The 19348-nt window shown below is 50.4% G+C and overlaps 1 protein-coding gene across 1 annotated transcript; it reads right to left on the bottom strand.

Annotated features, from left to right (window-relative positions):
- Positions 1 to 913: 913 nt before the first annotated feature.
- USP11 (ubiquitin specific peptidase 11) lies at positions 914 to 16792 on the bottom strand. The gene is given in 22 exon segments (XM_034648905.1): positions 914 to 1441; positions 1530 to 1618; positions 1804 to 1919; positions 1997 to 2146; positions 2925 to 3037; positions 3312 to 3382; positions 3471 to 3713; positions 3877 to 3929; positions 4606 to 4812; positions 5789 to 5883; positions 5990 to 6073; positions 6209 to 6433; positions 6736 to 6894; positions 6997 to 7170; positions 7542 to 7641; positions 7768 to 7829; positions 7952 to 8097; positions 8457 to 8574; positions 8856 to 8986; positions 9163 to 9272; positions 16504 to 16699; positions 16702 to 16792. Coding segments are annotated over 22 exon segments (2856 nt in total). The 5' UTR covers positions 16778 to 16792; the 3' UTR covers positions 914 to 1303.
- Positions 16793 to 19348: the final 2556 nt, after the last annotated feature.

Below are 19348 nucleotides of genomic sequence, written 5' to 3'. Positions count from 1 at the left end.
CTCAGAGTAGGGCTTGCCAGGGGGATGTGGCGGCCCTTCCCGTGGGAATGGTCCCTCGACAACCACCATGCAAGAGTCCCTTCCCCAGTGCGAGGGGCTGGGGGCTTGTTTACACCCACGTCCCACATCTGTCCACCCGGATCCACCCCACAGCGGCTCCCGTGGGAGCTGTTTCTTAGAGGTGGTGGCCGGCGCCTGTGGGAGGGGTCAGGTGGAAGACGCTCAGTGTTTAAATGGTGTCCTACACCCGTACACACTATGCCGTTCCCGTTCTGGGGTAGGTGTTCCGTCTCCCTCTTCCCTGGGATGAGGCTGGAGGGACCCTGCCCGGTGAGGGAATGGGGGGGAATGGGGAGGAACGGGAGGCTAAAGTGTAGGGACAACAGAGACCCAGCACGTCTGTCCTGTCAGGCTGGCTGGTTTGCGTCAGCTACCCCCTCTGCAGTTCTCCTCAGAGGACACTGCTGGCAGTCTGGGAGGTGACCTGGTTAGTACCTTTGTGTCCAGAAACCACACATTTGCCCACAGGGATGCCCGTGTGTTTCAGAAAGGTCAAAGGCCCCCTCCAGGAACCAACACCAGTGTAAGTGAAGAGGTGTGCTGATCTGACAGAACTGGGGCAATTACTTGATCTCTGTACCTCAGTTTACCCATCTGAAACTGGAGATGACAACTCCCACACGAGACCGTTGTGAGGATTATGAGTCAGTGTGTAAAATGCTCTGGAACACCCCGGGCACACGGTTAGCGCTGAGAATCGTGTCTGGTGTTCAGATGGTGCTAAAAACTCCCCCAACGGCACTCGACAAGCACGCGGCGCAGCATTCGTCACACACCGGGCACTCAGTGAGCGCACGTATGCACCCAGGCATCCAACCGGCGCTCAGGAACGACGTGGGGAAAAAGCCGCACCGCCAAGGAACACACTGTCACTTTATATATACACAGCGGAGGATACAGGGGCTCGATAAGAAAATACACTCTGTGTTCAGGTGCACCCCACCACCACCCCCTCAGAACAGCCCAGGTTGAGGACAGAGGGAAGGGGACAATCATAAATAGAGAATAGAAGGGAAGGTTAATGCTCTAAGGGGCAAACACAGGCGAGGAACACACTGCCGGGAGGAGACACAACCTCTTCTTCCCCGGAGAGAGCAATATAGCGGCACAGGAGAACAGTAGCCACAACTAAGCCTGTGATGCCTGGCACGGGGGCGCCTAACACGGGTAAGAGGGTAGGGGGTGGGTATGGGAGGGAAGAGAGCAGAGATGCCTTCCTTCCCTGCGGCAGGGCCGGGGCCCCTCAGTTTACATCCATGAACTCAGAGTTGGATGGGGAACCACAGGCAGGGGATGCTGGGGGGTCAGATAAGCCGGGCTGGGGCTGCAGGCGACGCGCCACATCCTGGCGTTGGTAGAAGAGAACATAGGCCGCCTTGGACTGCAAGGAGAGGACAGGAGTCAGTGTGGACCGGCTGGCTGCGGGGTGGGGGTCGGGAGAAGGGGAGCAGGGAGGAGGGAGATCCCACCTCAATCTGGTTCTCAGTTACAGGTGAGACGCTGTTGTCATCGAAGTAGTGCCACTGGCCACTGTCCTTGTTGCAGGCAAATGTCGTGTCTGCGAGAGAGGGGCGCTGTCCACACCGACTCCCCTGCCTCCCAGAGCTTCCCAAATTCCCTCCCACTCCACCCACCACGATGACCTCGCCGCTGGCTCGCTCATCTTAGTCACACACGCAATATCCTGCCCCCCGCCACCCCCCCCCCGACCCCGGGCCAGCCCTGCCACGGCCTGGCACATACAGTGTCCGTCACGCAGGCCCCCATAATGGTTGGAAACCGCGATGAGATCGTATTTGTACAGCTCTGGTGCGGACTCGTTCTGCGGCTTGATGACAAACTCAGAGAAGTCCAGGTCCCTGCGAGGCAGGACAGGGTTACTCCCCGTGCACCCCTTCCCCGCCACCTCCCTCCCTGCTCTGGCCCCAGCGCAGACCGGATGGGGAACTCCACAAGGGTGTCCAGCTTCTCGCGGGAGAACTTGGTGTAGGAGAAGCGCTTCAGGTGGATGATGAGCGTCTCGGGCAGTGTCCACAGGTCCAGCTTCTTGGTGGCCAGCTGCTGCTGCTTGCAGGTGGGGCAGTACCTGCACACGAGAGCCCGAGTCGGCACGCACGCTCGCTGGGCACCTACTGCGTGCGCAGTTCTGTGGGGCCCTAGCCGGTCCTCGGAGAGGCTGCTCTTCCTGCCAGCCCGCCCCTTACTCGGCTCGGCGCCCTTCACATGTGAAAATCCTGTCGTTCGTCAGGTACTAGCACGCTCTTACACGGGTGTGTGTTTTGCTCTGGTTTCTGGTCCATGTGTTAGAGCCTGCTCTCTCTACTTCTCCATTTTACCCACTCGCTCACTCGCCTGCCACTTACTGTGCCCGCCCCGCACCATTATAATCAGCGAGAAGAGACACACAGCAGAAACTTAAGTCTTCACCCTCAAGGGTTTACTCTAAAGGAAAAAAAACAATGATGCAAACGGGGATCTAGGACATGTCATCAAGTGGTATTACTGAGCTAGGAAGAAAGTAATGCTGGGCTGGAGCGAGCCAGCCTGGGGAGAGAACGGAGGGACGGATGGCTTGGCGGGAGTGGCTCCTAACAGGGCGGTAAGAGAAGATCTCTGATAAGCTGACAGTTTGGTAAGAGAACTGAGCAAAATGAAGGGAGTCCAGTCCTACAGATAACCGGACAGAAAGGAGCGACAGACAGGCAAAGGCTCTCAGGTGGGACTAAGCCTGGGTGTTGGTGGCCAGAGTGGCAGGAAGGGCCCGAGTGAGGCGCAGACGAGGGACATTTATTTACACGTAAGAGGGATCTGGGCAGGTCATCCCACCCAACTACACCCTCAGAGACCCCACGCTGGTCCCTCACCAGGGATTTTCCTTCTCCAGAGTCTCGACAGTGGTGAAGAGCTCAATGCATTCCTGCAGCCGCACCGGAGCCTTCTTCAGCACGTACCCGACGCAGTCATGCTTCACGTAGCCCTAGGCCAGGGTGCACACGGGCGGCAGTGAGGATGGCTTGTGCGAGGGAGCGAGGCAGAAGACACGTGCCCCATGCCAAAGGGCGCGGACTCCAAAGCTAGGAATCTGAGGCCCTGGGAGCTCTGTGGTCATGGCTTGGAGGAGGTGGGAGGGGTGGGGGGTGAAGGGTTGTGGGCAGGCGGGCAGGGGGGTGGCGGGTGTGTGTGTGTGTGTGTGTGTGTGTGTGTGTGTGGCGGTGGGGGAGGGATGCAAAAGCAACCAGGATCTTGTTTACCTCCGCCTCCACCTCGTCATAGTAACGCTTCTTCATCTCTGGCTCCCAGTCGATGGCAATGTACGGCTGGGCTGGGGGCGAGGGAGGTGGTCATGGGTCCTGCTGCCAAGGAAACCCCCCTCCCGCCTCCCAACCCTGGCTCACAGCTGAAGGAGACACCATGGGTATCCTCGTTGAAGGTCGAGCGGTCGCTGGTCCCGTTGGAGTTCACTGTCTGCAGGGTGAACAGGTGCTTGCGCCGCGCCCTCTGGGGCCAGTGAGATGGTCCAGGGGAGTTGTCCACGGGGGCCCGGCTCCCGCCTGCGACTCCGGAGCTAGGCCCTGCCTGCTCCGGCCCAGAATTTTGGGAGCTGCCCCCAGCCACATGTCCAGGCTTGGGGATGTTGTCCTTATCCTCCATGTCTGTTAGGACAGGGGAGGGCAGCAGACACGGGTCTGTGTGAGCCCCAAGCAGCTGAGCAGCGATGCGCATCCAGGCGGACTGCCCCCCCGCCCCTCCCTCGGGCCCTGGAGCAGTTGTACAGACTGTCATCCTTGTGGATCCTCTCTCCTTCCTCCTCCTCACCTTTCTCATCCCCGTCATCTTCGTCATCCGAGCTAGGTCTGGTCACATAGCGCCTGCCAAGAGAGCACGGGAGGCTCTTGGGGGGGGCACAAAGGCAGAGAGACCAGGGCCCAGGATTCTACTTTGCTTCTGATGGGAAACCCCCAGCAAACCCCCACACGAGCAGTCGCTCACACTGAGCCTGGAAGGTCTCAGGAGATGACCCAGAAATGTATGAAGAGTTGGCTCGACAAGGTAGGGTCTCGTGAGCCGTGGCTAAGAGTATGGACCTTAACTATGACGAGCCACTTTAAATCAGGGCAGGCCTCTGAGCAATGGGCCTGTTAGTGCAACATGAGGGCAATATTAAGCCAGAGAGCACACTGCTCTGTTTGCCTCGCTGAGGACTCTGGATTTTCGGTACGATGGAAGTCTCTTAGTAAAAATCCAAATAACCATGCCTCACCAAGGAGAGGGTCATCAAGGACTACACAAAGTCGTGTGTATTTTGTCCATTTTGTTGACCCCTGTTATCCCCAACACCCAGGAGAGGCAGTGGCAAAGCCAGAGGTTCAGACCAGGAGGAAAAAAAACAAACAAAAAAACAAAAAAACCCTCCAAGTTCCTCTCTGGCCACGTTAAGCTTGGCTGTCTTTTGGAAGTGGAAGGGGGATGGCAACAAGCAGCTCGACACCCAGGTCTGAGTTCAGACTCCACCTTCCCCTCTTGCCCCCCAAAAGGCAGACTCACGAGAGGCGGTAGAGCAGGATGTGATAGAGGGCGTCCCAGGAGAGCCGGTCACGGGGCACCGACACCAGGAGAGGGTGCCCAAAGAGCATCAGGCCATAGTAGGAGTTGTTGTAGTCCCGGGCTGGGGTGCGCTCCCGCAGGTAGATAGGAAGCACGACGTCCTCCCTGGAGTTCTCGCCAATAGCAGACCTGCCTGACACCTCGTATCTGTGGGGGTGGGTCGCACCTCATCAGGGCACGCCAGAGGAACTCAGGGACTCTGCCCCAGCGGCTCCACCCACTCACCCCTCACAGCCTGAAAATATTTTTTTGAAAGGTTTAAGAGTCACCCCGCGTTTTGTGCTTTACAGACTCGTAGACGGTAGAACATTTTGTTTGTGTGATGTTTTACAAAGCACTCTGGTGGTAAGAAAGCACTGAGCACGGTAACACAAAGTTTTAGAGACAAAGGGATTTTAAACCAATTTCTTTTGGAAAACCCTCCTTGGTTTAAAAAGACCTTCTCTACTCAAGATGCACTTTGTTTTATTTTTATTTATTCATTTATTTTTTATTAAAGACTTATTTGAGAGAGCAAGAGACAGAGGGAGAGAGAGCAAGAGAGAGCGAGCCAGCACACAAGGGCAAGTAGGGGGAGGGGCAGAGGGAAAGAATCTCAAGCAGACGCCCTGCTGAGCACAGAGCCCGACGCGGGGCTCCATCTCACAACCCTGAGATCAGGACCAGAGCCCAAATCATGAGTCAGATGCTTAACCGACTGAGCCACCCAGGCGCCCCTGCACTTTCTATTTTAGTTACCCAAAGATTTCAAATTTGTTCTGAATACCCTTATGTTCAGAAAATATCTTAGTGTTCCCTATTTCAAAAATCCCTTTCGGTTTTTGAGGACTGCAACGGGAGTAAGGAACGAGGATCGCGTACCTGGGAGATAGGAGGTACTGAGTGACTGCTGAGTAAAATGAGGAAGAAACAAGGACCTCCATCACATACGAGAAAGAGAACACCCAAGGGCACCCTGTGTAAGGACGTCTTGCCCACCCCACCGACAGCCCCAAGCCTCCTGCCCTACTAAGGCCCATGGCCAAAGCCCTGCACGAGGCAAGTGCCTTGTCAGTCAGGCCGAAGCTGGTTAAGAGGAGGAGATTCCTGAGGAGCCCTGAAGTCCCCTGGTCCCCTCACTCACATGAAAATATCATCTCGGTCCAAGATGCTGCTCAGAGACTCCTCTAGCTGGTAGATTTTATAGAAGCGGTGACTGAAGACATCAGCCACCATCATCTGGGAACGAAATGCAGAGAGGCGGCTGGTCAGTCTGCAAGGTCTCCCCGGGGCCCTCCGCCTCCCTGCCCTAAATCCCACCTGCCCTGTGCCTGCAGAGCCTCACCCTCTCAGGCGACATGCCAGTGTGCTTGGCCAGAGCCACACACAGATCGGAGATCTTGCCTTTCTTGGGGACCACGAGCCGATGCTGAGGGAGACACGGGATCCACAAAAGAGCAGAAGGACGTGTGGTGAGTCAGTGTGGGCAACGTTAAGGTGTGGCAGAGTAATCACACTCCGACGACATCCCTTGTTACGTTCCCGCGTCTCCACGACCCCGTACCTGCTCTGGCTTGCGGCGAGGGTCCATGGAGACAAAGAAGACCTCCATGACCCTCTTGTGGCTGACAGGCAGTGGCACACTGAGGTAGCAGAAGGGGTCGAAGGTCACAGACACGTTGCCACAATCAGGGCACACCAGCGTGGACTTGAAGAGACCGTGGAAAGTGTCCACAATCACAGAATCGTTCCGACGTTTGTGGTTCTGCCAGGCCTCCTGAGCGACCTCCTGTGGACAGCGTCATGGTGGGTGACAAGGCTTGCCCGGGGCAGGAGGAACCACAGTCTGGGGTGGATGTGCATGGGGTTGAAGTCAAGGGCAGGGCCAAGGCAGAGCCAAGACAGATTTACAGCTCGGGCTATCTGGAGGCTGGGGCCATGATCTGTTTGGGGTTTATTTGGGCAGGAGACTGGGTGAGGAGGTCAGGTGGGGCGTGGGGTACCCCAGGGAGGCCAGAGGATCCCTGAAGCAGAGGCCCTGGTGGTTTTAATGGAGCTCTCAGCATAGGGGTCCCCTGAAGAAGTGCCCACCTGATCTGGCCGCCCAGCAGCATCACACAGCTCCACATACTCCTTCTTCTTGACACGATTGAGGTCCTCGTGCAGTCCATCCAGGAGGAACGACAGCAGCTCCTGTGAGTCGTGCTGCTGGTAGCCCAGAAACTGGGACGCAAAGTGGCCGACCTTGGTCTGACAAGATGGGCAGGGTGGTCAGAATGAGAGGGAGTTACGCCGGCGGGGGTGGGGGTGGGGTGTGTGTGTGGGTGGGGGCAGCCGGGGCCTGAGTCACACCTTGAACACATGAGGCACGATGGACCGGTGGTGGCCGGACCAGGCCTGCTTCACCAGGTCAGCATAGGCCTCCGCAATCTCACCCTTCATGCCCAGCGGGTTGCAGAAGTTGAGCTCCTCCAGGTAGCGGTTCTTGAGGAAGTACTCCGTGAGCTGTGGCACATTACTGAGGCACTGCAGGAGGCAGAGCCCAGCCAAATGAGGCAGAGGAGAGGAGAGAGGGGTGACCACGGTGGAGACAGAGAGAAGGAAGCAAAGAGGAAGGACAGAGAAGGGGGGGCAAGGAGGGGGGGGAGAAAAGGCAGCAGCATTTCGAGAAAAAGAAGAATGTGGTGACAAAGGGCAGAAGAACCCAGAAAACAGGGGCAAGTGGAAGGAGAAGGTACTAATGTTTCAGGGAGGACCGTGGGCACATCAAAAGTCCGACCTGTGGGGCCCCAGCTTCCAACCTGACCCCATGCCCTGCAATGCCCCCCCCCCCGCCGATGCTCGTCACTTGAAGCCCACCCCTGCAGCTGTGCCAGACACAGCTCTACCCGCCCAACCTGCAGGGCCGAGTTCATGAAGCACGTGTTGCCCAGGTTGGTGAGACCACAGATGCCTGGCTGGCCCTGGAACTCCTCATCCTCCTCCAACGCAGTGTTCCTAGAGACGAGGGGACACTCTTTGTCAGCTGAAGGCCAATGACGTGCAGGTGAAATGGGCTCACGAACTCAGTTATCCTGCCTACTGGGGGGACCCCACTCTGGGCCAGACAATCTAGGGGCTTACACGGCCTGTGGCTGGGCACTGGGCCACGTGCCATCCTTGTTTCGGGTCTCCATGATGACCACCTGGGTCGAGGAAGAGAGAGAAAAGCAGGAAAGGCACTCATGGAGGGCCTGTAGGCACCTCACCATCACTCCCCCAACCCGAGAGCAGTGTGGTGGGCAGGGGGGTCCTCCCTAACCCTCACCTGCCCACTCTTGAGGGCAGCGTCGAGCACTGTGACGCGGGTGTTGCACAATCTCTCAAAAGAACCCTCAGCGTTCTTGATCCACAGGCGTGTCTCTTCCTGGGGACTCACCAGAAACTGCTCTCGGGCGGTGTGCAGAACGAGATCTGTGGAAGGTGGCGGAGCACACTCAAGCCTTCCTGAGACTCTGAACGATCGACCCCTCTCAGCAGCAGCCCGGACTCATCCTCACAGACTCTGCACTCGGTCTGAGTGATCTCGCCCGCTCGGGGCCCAAGGCCCCCAGCAAGGCTCCTCTGCCGTACCACTGAAGCCGCGGTGTGCAGCTCGCGTACCCTCAGGACTCTAGGGCACCCCCTCAGCGCCTCTGCCCAACTCGACCAGTGCCTCGCAGGTCCTCCCAAGTCTGACCAATGCCTTCTCGGTCGGCCACAGCCAAACCGCAGGCATTCTCGGGTCACGGAGCTGTGGGAAGGCCAACCCACTCTGTGACCCTCAGACTCACCAACAGAATCTGTATGGCTGAACTGAGCAGTGTGAGGTGTGTCCATATCACTGTGCCGGACAAGCAGCAGTTCTACTGGGTACACTTCGACCTTCTGGACGCTGGGCAGCTCCACAACCTGGAAGGTGGAGGGGTGCATACACGGGCATACCCACATAGCACAGACACACACACACAGGCACGACAACCTCTGAGACCAGAGCAACACGTGCACAGATGAACACACACCTGGGACACACCGAGATACTTGAGGGAAGAGGGGTGCAGACAAAGTATATCTACACCGCATACGTGGAGACCCGTGTACACACCGGTCCAGACCCATCCCGGGCCTACAAGGCCTTTCTCCTACCCCATCCCCCAAGAATCTACCCCGAGCACCCTCCCCATCTGCTGTACCTTGCGTTCAATGGGTGGCTGGCCATGCTCTAGACCATACCAGTCGACCAGGCAATGCCAAGCAGCGGCTGGGAGCAGAACATAGTCCTCACCTTCCACCAGACCCTTCTTGAGGCGCCAGTTTACCTGGTCTGCCGGGGGCAGAGGACGGCGGCAAAGGAAGAATCAGGGAAGGAAAGTGGTAAGTCACTCTGGCCATCTCACCAATGACACAGCTCAGTGAAGAGACTTATGATCGTTTGTCTTAAGGACAGAGGGGACAGGAACTCCAGGGCTTGGCTGGGGTGGGGAGGGAGAGGCCTGGTACCTTCAAAGAGGTCAGCATTATTGATGCAGCCAGGGAAGGTGCCGGAGTCCTGGTCTCCTCCCTGCACGTACACTTCCCACTGTTTGTACCAGTGCTGCTCCACGAGGAACCTGGACCAGACAGGTAATAAGGGTGTCACATGGTTACCTGGAGTTAGTGGTACCACTTCCCATGGTTATTAGACTAAAGGGATCAACACACTGCAAGTTGACATGACAAATTTCACGTACACTAAAACTAATCCTATATTGTATGTCAATTATATATCAAAAAAAAGGGAAATCTCTCCCAGAATTCAACATGAAGAAAAAGCTTCATCATCATATAAAAATAATTAGAAGCAAAATTTATTTAGCGAAATTCAGGTTTGAATAGATTACCTAATTTCTTAGGACGCTAAAAGAGATGTGATTAAAACCAGAAAATGGCAAAACCCCAAACAAAACAAGACAAAACAAACCACAAACCCAGTGCCAGGATGAGGTTTTATTATAGAACAAAGAATCAGGCTGAAAATTATCCATTGTTTACAGCCAATGTTATAAAGCTTTAGTCGTTCATTAAGTGTGCAGTGTTCGTAAAGGATATATAAATGCAGAGTAAGAAATGAATTATTAAATTCTGGAACCTGCTCAGAAACTGAGAAGAATTTAAAATGCTAAAAGAATCATAAGCTTTGCCTTCAAAGACTGCATCTCACCATTTTTTGTCATTTTGGTGTTGAGGATTTATTTTGGCTTTATAATAGATCTCCAAGCTTATGGTTACTAGCTCGTTTTTTTTTTTTTAAGATTTTATTTATTTATTTGAGAGAGGGACAGAGATAGTGAGAGAAAGCAAGAGCAGGGAGGAAAAGGAGGAACAGGTTCTCCGCTGAGCAAAGAGCCCGATGAAGAGGCGCTCGATCCCAGGACCCCAGGATCATGACTTGAGCAGAAGGCAGACGTTTAACTGAGCCACCCAGGCATCCCTCTTTCTTTTTTTTTTTTTAATTGTGGCAAAAAGCATGTACTATAAAAATTTGCCATCTGAACCATTTTATTTTTTTTTAACCATTTTAAAGCGTACAGCTTGACCAGCTCTCTTTTAAAAGAGAAACTCTTATATGCACGATACCTAGGATAAATATTTAGGACTGCTGGAGCCTGCCTCTGTAAAGCGTCACGAGCAATTCTCGAGTCCGGAAAAGACCTGACATAGAGTGAAAATGCTAAATGAATGTTAGCAGTTACTGTCTGAATCCCAGGACTTGGGCCTCAAAGCTCACATAACACACAGACGCACAACCCTGGTCCCACACTCACTCACACATCTGCTCTGCTATGGGATTTTCTGACACACAAGACGCTGTCCCAAACAGTTAACCACTTCAAATAAACACTTTTTAAAATATTACTCTCACGCTATAGTGATTAGTGTTCCAGCTGTTTAACCCTATCAACGAGATTCTTTAAAATGGCAACTTTTCCTGTGTTCATAAAAGGATGAGGGCGGTGGGGGGATGGAGGGCTAGAAAACCCTGCAATAGTGACGGGTCACCCGGCTAAGCACACATTTCAGTGGGGTTTCGTCGTTTGTTTTTGCTGCACCTACCCCCCTGCACGTCACTCATGCCAGAACACACACCCTCCCTGCCCCAGTGGTGCATGCCACAAATCGCCCATCACTCTTCTTGAATGCGCCATCACTGACCCCTACCCCTCTGCCACTCATACCTGCAAACCCACCCCTCACCCCCGTGGCTTTCACTGTCTCCACTGACAGTCTATGAGGTTCATTTCTTCCCTAAAGCTCCTTTAGGGTTACCGGGACTTTCAATGCAAGGGGAGGCACTGCTCAACTTTTTTTTTTAGAGCAGATTTTTAGGGGCGCCTGGGTGGCTCAGTCGTTAAGCATCTGCCTTTGGCTCAGGTCATGAACCCAGGGTCCTGGGATCGAGCCCCCTGCATCCGGCTCCCTGCTCAGTGGGAAGCCTGCTTCTCCCTCTCCTACTCCCCCTGCTTGTGTTCCCTCTTGCTCTGTCAAATAAATAAATAAAATCTTTTTTTAAAAAGCAGATTTTTAAGGAAAATTAACATTAAAATAATTCTGTAGCATACACCTGAAACTAATGTAACACTGTATATCAACTACACCTTCAATTAAAAAAAAAATCACTCTGCAGAGGCAAGCAAAATCCCCCATACCTGGCTACAACCTGAATTTCTAAAGTCTTCACAGGAGCCTGAAGTTTTACACCAATTTTCACAGAATAAGACTACCAGATTTCTTCAATTCAAGGACACTTTAAAAATGTTTCACATCTCTGAAATTGGGATGTCTCATAATCTGTCAGCCCAGATGGCAGTCATGACAGAGTTGTCATTGTCTGATAGGGAAGCACCCACATTGTTAGATTTGATTTGGGAGGATGCGATCACAAATGGTCTCTTTTAAATTTAAATTTAAATTTTCCAATTTTTTCCTGCTAGTATATAGAAATACAACACATCATGCTAAAATCACTTATGTTTGTGTTTCCTCAAATTTGTTCAAACGCTTATGAAATATGTGCTTATGGAAAAAATTACTAAACAATGTTTTTTGTCCTCTGGTTTTCTCTCGTGTCTGAAGAAAACTGGTTATATTAAGATAACAATATACATTAACACGTCAATTATACTAGATACAATAATCAGAGAGACATAGAAATATAAATGAAGAGATAGGATTTCCTATTTGTTTATTAAAAGCTTTGTTAGCTTATTCAGATGGTAAATTTAATATTATGGTGTTCTAAGTTTATGGTTTATATATCCGTATAAGCCTAAAGAGATGTACACAGAGGTACATAAATGAATACTTTACTATAAATTGTTACATCAATAATGTACCAAAGGAGGAAAATTAGAATTTGGACCTTTTCTGTAAAATGTCATTATTTTATGCCCAGATTATAAATTCCTTTTTTTTAAAATCACCAAATTATTAACTCTTGGTGTTTTCGGAAATCAAAGAAGTTAGGTTTCTAATCACCTTTGTTATTTATCACTGCGTTTTTAGAAAGTTGACTCTAAGTATTTTTTTGTCCTTACTTCAATTTATATCTTTTTTTTCCCTAGCAACTATTCTTCATTTGTCTTTCCCCAATTCAGAATAATAATACTGTTAAAATGTTCTTTTATAGCTAAACTACGTCTGGGAGATAACACAAAGATTTGCTCCTCTGCCCTATAAAAGGAATGGCAATACGCAAAATTAGGTTTAATTAAAATTCTCCAAATTTCAATGAACTTAAAATTTTTATAAAAGCTCTTCCATTTTCCAAACTTAATATTTTCTTTAAATTTTATTAAGTTTTTAATTTTTAAAAAGATTTTATTTATTTGACACAGAGAGAGGGAACACAAGCAGGGGAAATGAGAGAGGGAGAAGCAGGCTTCCCGCTGAGTGGACCAACGCAGGGCGCAGGGCGGGGGCTGGATCCCAGGACCTGGGATCATGACCTGAGCCGAAGGCAGCCGCTTAACGACTGAGCTACCCAGGCGCCCCTAAGTTTTTATTTATAATTCCAGTATAGTTAACACAGAGTTAGTTTCAGGTGAAAAATATAGTGATCAACAATTCTATACATTACTCAGTGCTCATCGTGGTAAGTGTAGTCTTTAACAAACTTAGTATTTTTTTTAAATGACACATCAAAAAGTTTATCTTCCTAGCTTAATTACATTAATTATAATTAAAATTGCAAATATATTTCAATAACTGCATATTTTTCAAGCTAAAAAGCATACCCACGTTCAAGCAACAAGACTGGAGCAATTACTATCTACCAAAAGATTTCCCAGTCCAGGACTCTATACTCACAAACCCTCTCCCCCTGGTTCACAAGCACTAGAGGGACCGACTTAATGACAAGGGAATAGCCGGAGGCCTACTGTTTATTTCAGTCTTTCATTAGATCCAGAAGTCAAGGCATATCCACCTTATTTAAGAGCTACAGCAGCAATCACCAAGCAAACATGTGAAAATTGATTTAGTTCTAGCGTCTTCATTACACTTACTGGTCCCCTGTGCTATGCAGACTTCTCCACTGACAGAAAACCCTCAACATTTCTAGGCTAGTCCTTAACCTCTCATGGAACACTGTCACTTTCCCTTCACACATCACTATCCACTCTGCAACACTGAACCCAGCCACACTCCTTCCTTTACCTGAACAAAGAATCCCTTGCCTGCTTACCTGTTAGGAAACTACCCACACCCTGCACAAACCTTCTAGAGACTTCTTCCACTCTCCCTGATTTAATTATGTTTGTAGATGGTTCATCCTTAAAAAGAAAAACTGGAATTTGCCAAGCAAGCTAGACCATCATAGATTTGAATTTACTCTTAAAATATAAGCTTCTCCTAGAAATTAAATCAGTTCAGATGGACAAATTACTTGCCCTTGCCCAGATCTGCCAGCCGACAAAAAGAAGGTGCAAAACATTAACACTGATATTAGATACATGATTTGGGGATTTTAGTCCATGACTTCGAAATGCTTCGTAAACACAAATTTCCTGACCATTGCAGCAAACCTGTATAAAATGAAAAGCAAATTAAAGAACCTTGAGATGCTTTGCTCTCACCTAAGTAGACAACAAGCATTTTAAAAATGGAGTTAAGGAAAAACGCTTCATGATATCAGCCACAATTGCACAGATAAACTGGCTTCAGTACTGAACCAACATTGGTGGCATAATTTTTTTTTTATTGACAGAACATCATTTTAAAAATTCACATAAAAGTAACCATTTTCAAGTGAACAGTTCGGTGGCATTTAGTACATTCACAGTGTTGTGCAACCACGACCTCTACCCAGTTCCAATCCATTTCCAACACCCCAAAAGGAAATCCATACCCGTGGGGTAATTTTAAAGGGTGTTGTCACGAGAAGGCTGTAAAGGCAGGATGCGGCAGGAACGGAAGCCCCCAACCCTGTCTGAACACATCCAAATGAACTATAAAAAACGTTCCAGTTATTGTTGTTTATTTTCAGGATGAGGTTTTTCCTTGCTGGAGAGCTACAGCGCAACAGTTGAAAAAAAAAAAAGATTTTGTATCCCCCATTTGGGGAATCTCAATTTGTCTCTGTACTCTCACAACAGGGATACATTTGTTTCACTAGCATTGTGATTAGAGAACTCTAAAATGAGCAAACCTCACTCTGAAAAGCCCTCAGGCGAGAGCATGCCGCGGTGTTTGAGGAACAGCAAGAGTCCAATATGGCCGGATGGAGAGAGTTGAGGGGGGGCGGCAGTGGTAATCAGATGCGAGATCAGAGAAGCAATCAGAGCCGGGGATAGCCTTGCTAGTCATTGTAAGAATTTAAGCATTTACACTGTACGAGATGGGAACCTGTTAAAACGTTTTGAGGAATGGATGGACATAAATACGTTTTTAAAAGAATTGCTGCGCACAGAAAGAGAAAAATAGTACCTTTATAGTGGAGAAACAGGGCAGATACCACCTTCACCAAATGCTCAAGGCTAACGTCACCAATGACGTCATGTGGATACCATGTACCACCAGATATGATGCGAAGGGCACACGGTACGCATCTAGTATGATTTCACATATATCCTCCATTAAATGAAAGCTTAGACCACAAATACTATTTAGGGATGCATACAGAAGTGGAAAAACGTTAACAAATTGAAAAATTCAGGATAATAGTGGCGCAGAGAGAGGGATTTTCATCCGAGAGGCACAGAATTTCTTAAGCTAACGGTCTGAATCTTAACCTGAATGTGAATTCACAAATTTTTGTTTTATTAATCTTTAATTTTCTTTACTTTGAAATAGACTCAGAAAAATTGCAGAAATAATATAAAGAATTCCCGTATACCCTTCATCCAGATTCCCCAAATTTAACATTTTAGCCATTTGCCCGATCGTTTCTTTAAATACATCTTTATATACGCTATTTTTCCAACCACCTGCGAGTGAGTGGCTTACACGATGGCTCTTTATCCGTAAAATTTTCGGTATGTATTCCCTTAAAAAAAAAAAAGGTACTCTTTCATAACCACAGTAACAATTATCCAAAGCAAGAGATGATCACTACTAATATCTAAGCTACAAGTCTGTCAAATTTCACCAATTTCCCTATCAACATCTTTTATAGTAAAAAAGAGAAAATTAATTTTATGAGAAAAAACCCTGATTTTTAAAAATAATTTATTTTTTTTCTGCTCCAGGATCCAATTCGGGATCACACACTGCATTTAGTTATCATGACTCTTTAAATCCCATTAATTCCTTCAATCTGGAACAGTTTTTCATCTTTGTCTTTCACGACCTTGAAATTTTTGAAGAGCACAGGCCGTTTATTTTTTACAGAATGTCCATCAACCTGGGCTACGTAAACGTTTTATGCAATCTTTTTAGGACTTACGTATATCACAATTTAAAAAATGAGATGCAACACGGCGAGAAATAAAATAAACCCAGAAACAGTACATTTCAAGCACTGGTTAGCCAAGAAATCAGTAAAACAAGCATTTATCAAGACACGCATTGACATTTTTTTAAATAGCTATTTCTCCTGATTACGAAAACAAAACAGTACTAAAACAGAAAAGAAACGTAACATCGAAGGCCCCTCCCGTGCCAATCACCTGCACTTTCTCCCGTCCCGGGAAGAAGGCCTCGGCTAGAGGCAAAAACCTCGCCGCGTCACAAACTTTGCTCATTCGCAGGCGCCATTTTCTGCTTCACAGGCACCACCTCCCCTCTGCAGTCTTTCCTCGGCCTCAGGACACGCCCCTCGGCTCACGTCACAAGCCTCGTTCCCAGGCTCCAGCTCCCTCCACAACGCAGGCTCCGATTCCCTCCCTCCCTCCCGCCCACAGCCCTAGGGCTCGGATTCCGCTCTTCTGCCTGACGTCATCCGCCCTGCCTAGCTCTCAGGAGCCAAGCAACCGCAGGCCACCCCTGCCGCCAGACGCTACTTTACGCCATGCAGACCACGCCCCTCGGGCTCTGCCGCCAAGACCGCCCCTTCCCAGGTTCCGAGTTCCACAACGCCGCCCGGCCCCACCCCCATTGCCGTTTCTTCTCAGGCCCCGCCCCCCGCCTCTCCACAACAAACCCTCTCCTGTTCCCAGGCCTCGGGCGCCGCCACACACGCCCCGCCTCTTTCTCAGACAAGGCGATCCACTCACAGGCACTTCCCCGCCCCTCCCGTCTTCAGTCCCGCAGGCCACTCCCCCGCCCCACGGCAGTTCTTCGGACCTCGGTCGCCACGTCTCCCACCGTCGCCAACGCCCCCACTGTGTCCCTTCAGTCGAGGCTCTGCTCGCAGCCCTGCCTCACCAGCTTTCGCCGGCCCGCAATGGACGCTCTCGCCCACTCTCGCCGTTCTCGACCTGGCGCCGCTGGCTCTCAAGGCCCGGCACCGCTTCGCGTCGCGGCTCTCGGTTCTCGGCCGCAGCCGCCACATTCGCCGCGACCGCCGCCATCACCGTTCGCCCTCCTCTCTCAGCTACTGCAGCTGGAGATAGGAAGAGGCCCCCTCAACGTCCACTTCCGGATTCTGGTCCCGGAAACGGAAACAGAGCCCCCCAAACAGCCAGGGGGCTGCTGCCATCTTGGGAAGGGACCCCCACGCTCGGACGCGTGGAGGGTCTAGGCGGGCATCGGACTGTGGGCGGTGATCTCTGCGGCCCATGGGCGGGGTAAAACCTCCAGTTGGGCACTGAGAAAGACAGGGGTGCCTTGTCGGATTTTAACGCCAAGTTGAGTCTAGGCAAAAGGTGGTGTGGAAAAGTGGAGGCGGAGGTCCCCGATACGGACGAGAACATTTTGGGGAATGCCCAGGGACAAAAAGGTTACGGGCTTTCTCGGTCCCGTGCTCTGGTAGGGAACCGCGGCCCCTGCCCTGAGAGTTTTTGTTAGCCTGATGAGAATGCCCTACCTTCATTGCATTGCTCTTCTCGGCCATCCAAACCTGGTACAAAAGGTCACCACCCAGGCCTGCGGGCCGCTTCCCTGCCTGAACTAGATTTACTTTCTTGACAAACGTGTTGAAGGCAAGTCAGCCTCAGGCCCAGCGTATTTGTTGGCGTTATAGCAATGATAACTAATAATAGTTGGCCCTGTTTAAGTGCTTTATTGCACGTAAATAGTAGCCTTAGGCAGCAGATAAATATCACTGTCACCTATGGACTTCAATGGGGCAAGCTGAGGACCAGAAACGTTAATTCATTTTGCCCCAGCTAGTAAATGGCTGAGCTGTGGTTCGAACTCAGAGCTGTTACCTTAAGCACCAGGCCATAGATTCCCAAACTGTGGTTCGAGGGTTCCTACTGGTTCAGGAGACCTTCTCAGGAGGGTTCACAAAGTCAAAACTATTTCCACAATATTTTGTCATTGTCATTCTCTCTCGCATGTGTGGTGGAATATTCCGAGGCTACATCAGCAAAAGCTCTTTGGATGTCCTCAATTTTTAATATAAGGGGATCGTGACCAGAAAGTTTAGAACCATTGCACCAGGCCAGGGGTTCTCAACCTAGGCACAATGGACATTTCTCTATTGTGGGAAGCATTGTAGGATATTTAGCTGCATCCCTGCCCTTTACCCACTGGATAGCAAGTTATCATCCCCTAATCTCATTCCCGGAAGATGTCTCTATAGACATTGCCAGTGTTCACTGGTCGAGAACTACTGCACTAGGCTCTGCCATCCTTTTCTGCTGGGGCTTCCAGCCCTACCTCTTGTTGATAACTTGGATATTTCACTCTCTGGCTCCCTGTATCTACCTGCCTGTTGGCTTCCCTGACCTGACCATCCTACATACTCCCTAAGACAGGCTCATGATTCTGCCTCTGGTTCGGTGACCTCCTTATCACCACCACCCATCCCCACAAGCGAGACCGCAGCTTGCCTTCCCACACCTGTAAGTTCATGCACACAGCTCCCTGGGCCTGGAGTGTCCAGAATACCCTCTCCCTGCACAATTTCAAACACCCATCCACTGGATGTCATAATTGCTATTTTCAGTTAACCTCTATATAGCAGGGATTGTGTCTTTATTACTGCAATTCCAGCCCCTAGCCCAGACCTGGCACAGCTGAGGGTTTACAACTCGGTTGTGTAAACTCTGAGGGAGAAGCGAACAGCCCTTTCACCCCAGGGTCTCTATAATGGCACAGTTGGGTCTGGCACAGGGCAAGTAGCTGCTTTTCAAGACCAGCTGAATCCTGTCAGATTCTCTGAATGGCCTCTCTTCATTGCCCCTCTGCAGACTCCCCCTCCCCATTTACTGGGTAGCCTGTCCTTCCTACAATTCAACAAGAGGCCTCCCTCCCCAGGCCTAGACTGTTTGGTTCCTCACCTTCCAAAGGCCCAACTCTGCACACACCAATGACCCTACCACTTCCCAGAGCAGTTGTATGAATCCTAGTCCTTTTAAGTCTGGCCTGGCAATCCTGCCTCCTTTTGCAAGGTCCTCATTTTCCCAGCCTCCCTTCCTGCCAGAGGAATGGCACTGGAAGTCCGTTGAGGAGTTTGTGGAAGGTTCAGGCCTGTCACAAGGAAATAAAACAGGAAGGATGTCCTGTTTTCCCTGCTTGTTTCCCCATCTCAGGGAACATGGCAGCCATCATGCAACCGTAAGGCTGCAGGCTGAGATATCACCAAAGTGCTTACAGGGGCACCGTGGAATGATTAGAGGTCCTTGGGCCACCACCGCTGGACTTCAGTAACCAGCCTTAAGTTAGGCTTATTACCTGCAGTAGCCATTGCGTCCTTCTCAGAGTTATCTCACCCATGCCCATGGTTTGTTACTTCCTGGACACCAATAATCCAAACTTCCAGTTCCATCCATTGATGGGCCCACTCCTGAATTTGACCCATTAAAGGATTCCCCTACCTACTCAGTGGTCCAAAATTTACCCTCCTCTCATACTCCAACTGGCCTGCCTCATGGTGTCCAGTTCTGACATGTGGTCATACTGGGCCTCTCCTCCCTACCTCCTAGTCTTATGGGGCCTTCCCAAGTGTATTGCAAACAAACAGCCCCTCCACATACAGCCATCTCCACCATATGGCTTCGTCATATTCTTGGGTGAATCTCTCTTCTCTCTGCTTCTTAGTTCATCCTCTATTCAGCCTGCCCTACCTGCTTCAACTCAATGTTCTACTATTGGCATGTGAAAC

The sequence above is a fragment of the Ailuropoda melanoleuca genome, chromosome X (genome assembly GCF_002007445.2).
Source record: "Ailuropoda melanoleuca isolate Jingjing chromosome X, ASM200744v2, whole genome shotgun sequence".
Classification (NCBI taxonomy): Eukaryota; Metazoa; Chordata; class Mammalia; order Carnivora; family Ursidae; genus Ailuropoda; species Ailuropoda melanoleuca.
The sequence above is the reverse complement of the archived record's forward strand: the minus strand, read 5'-3'. Positions and strand labels throughout refer to the sequence as shown.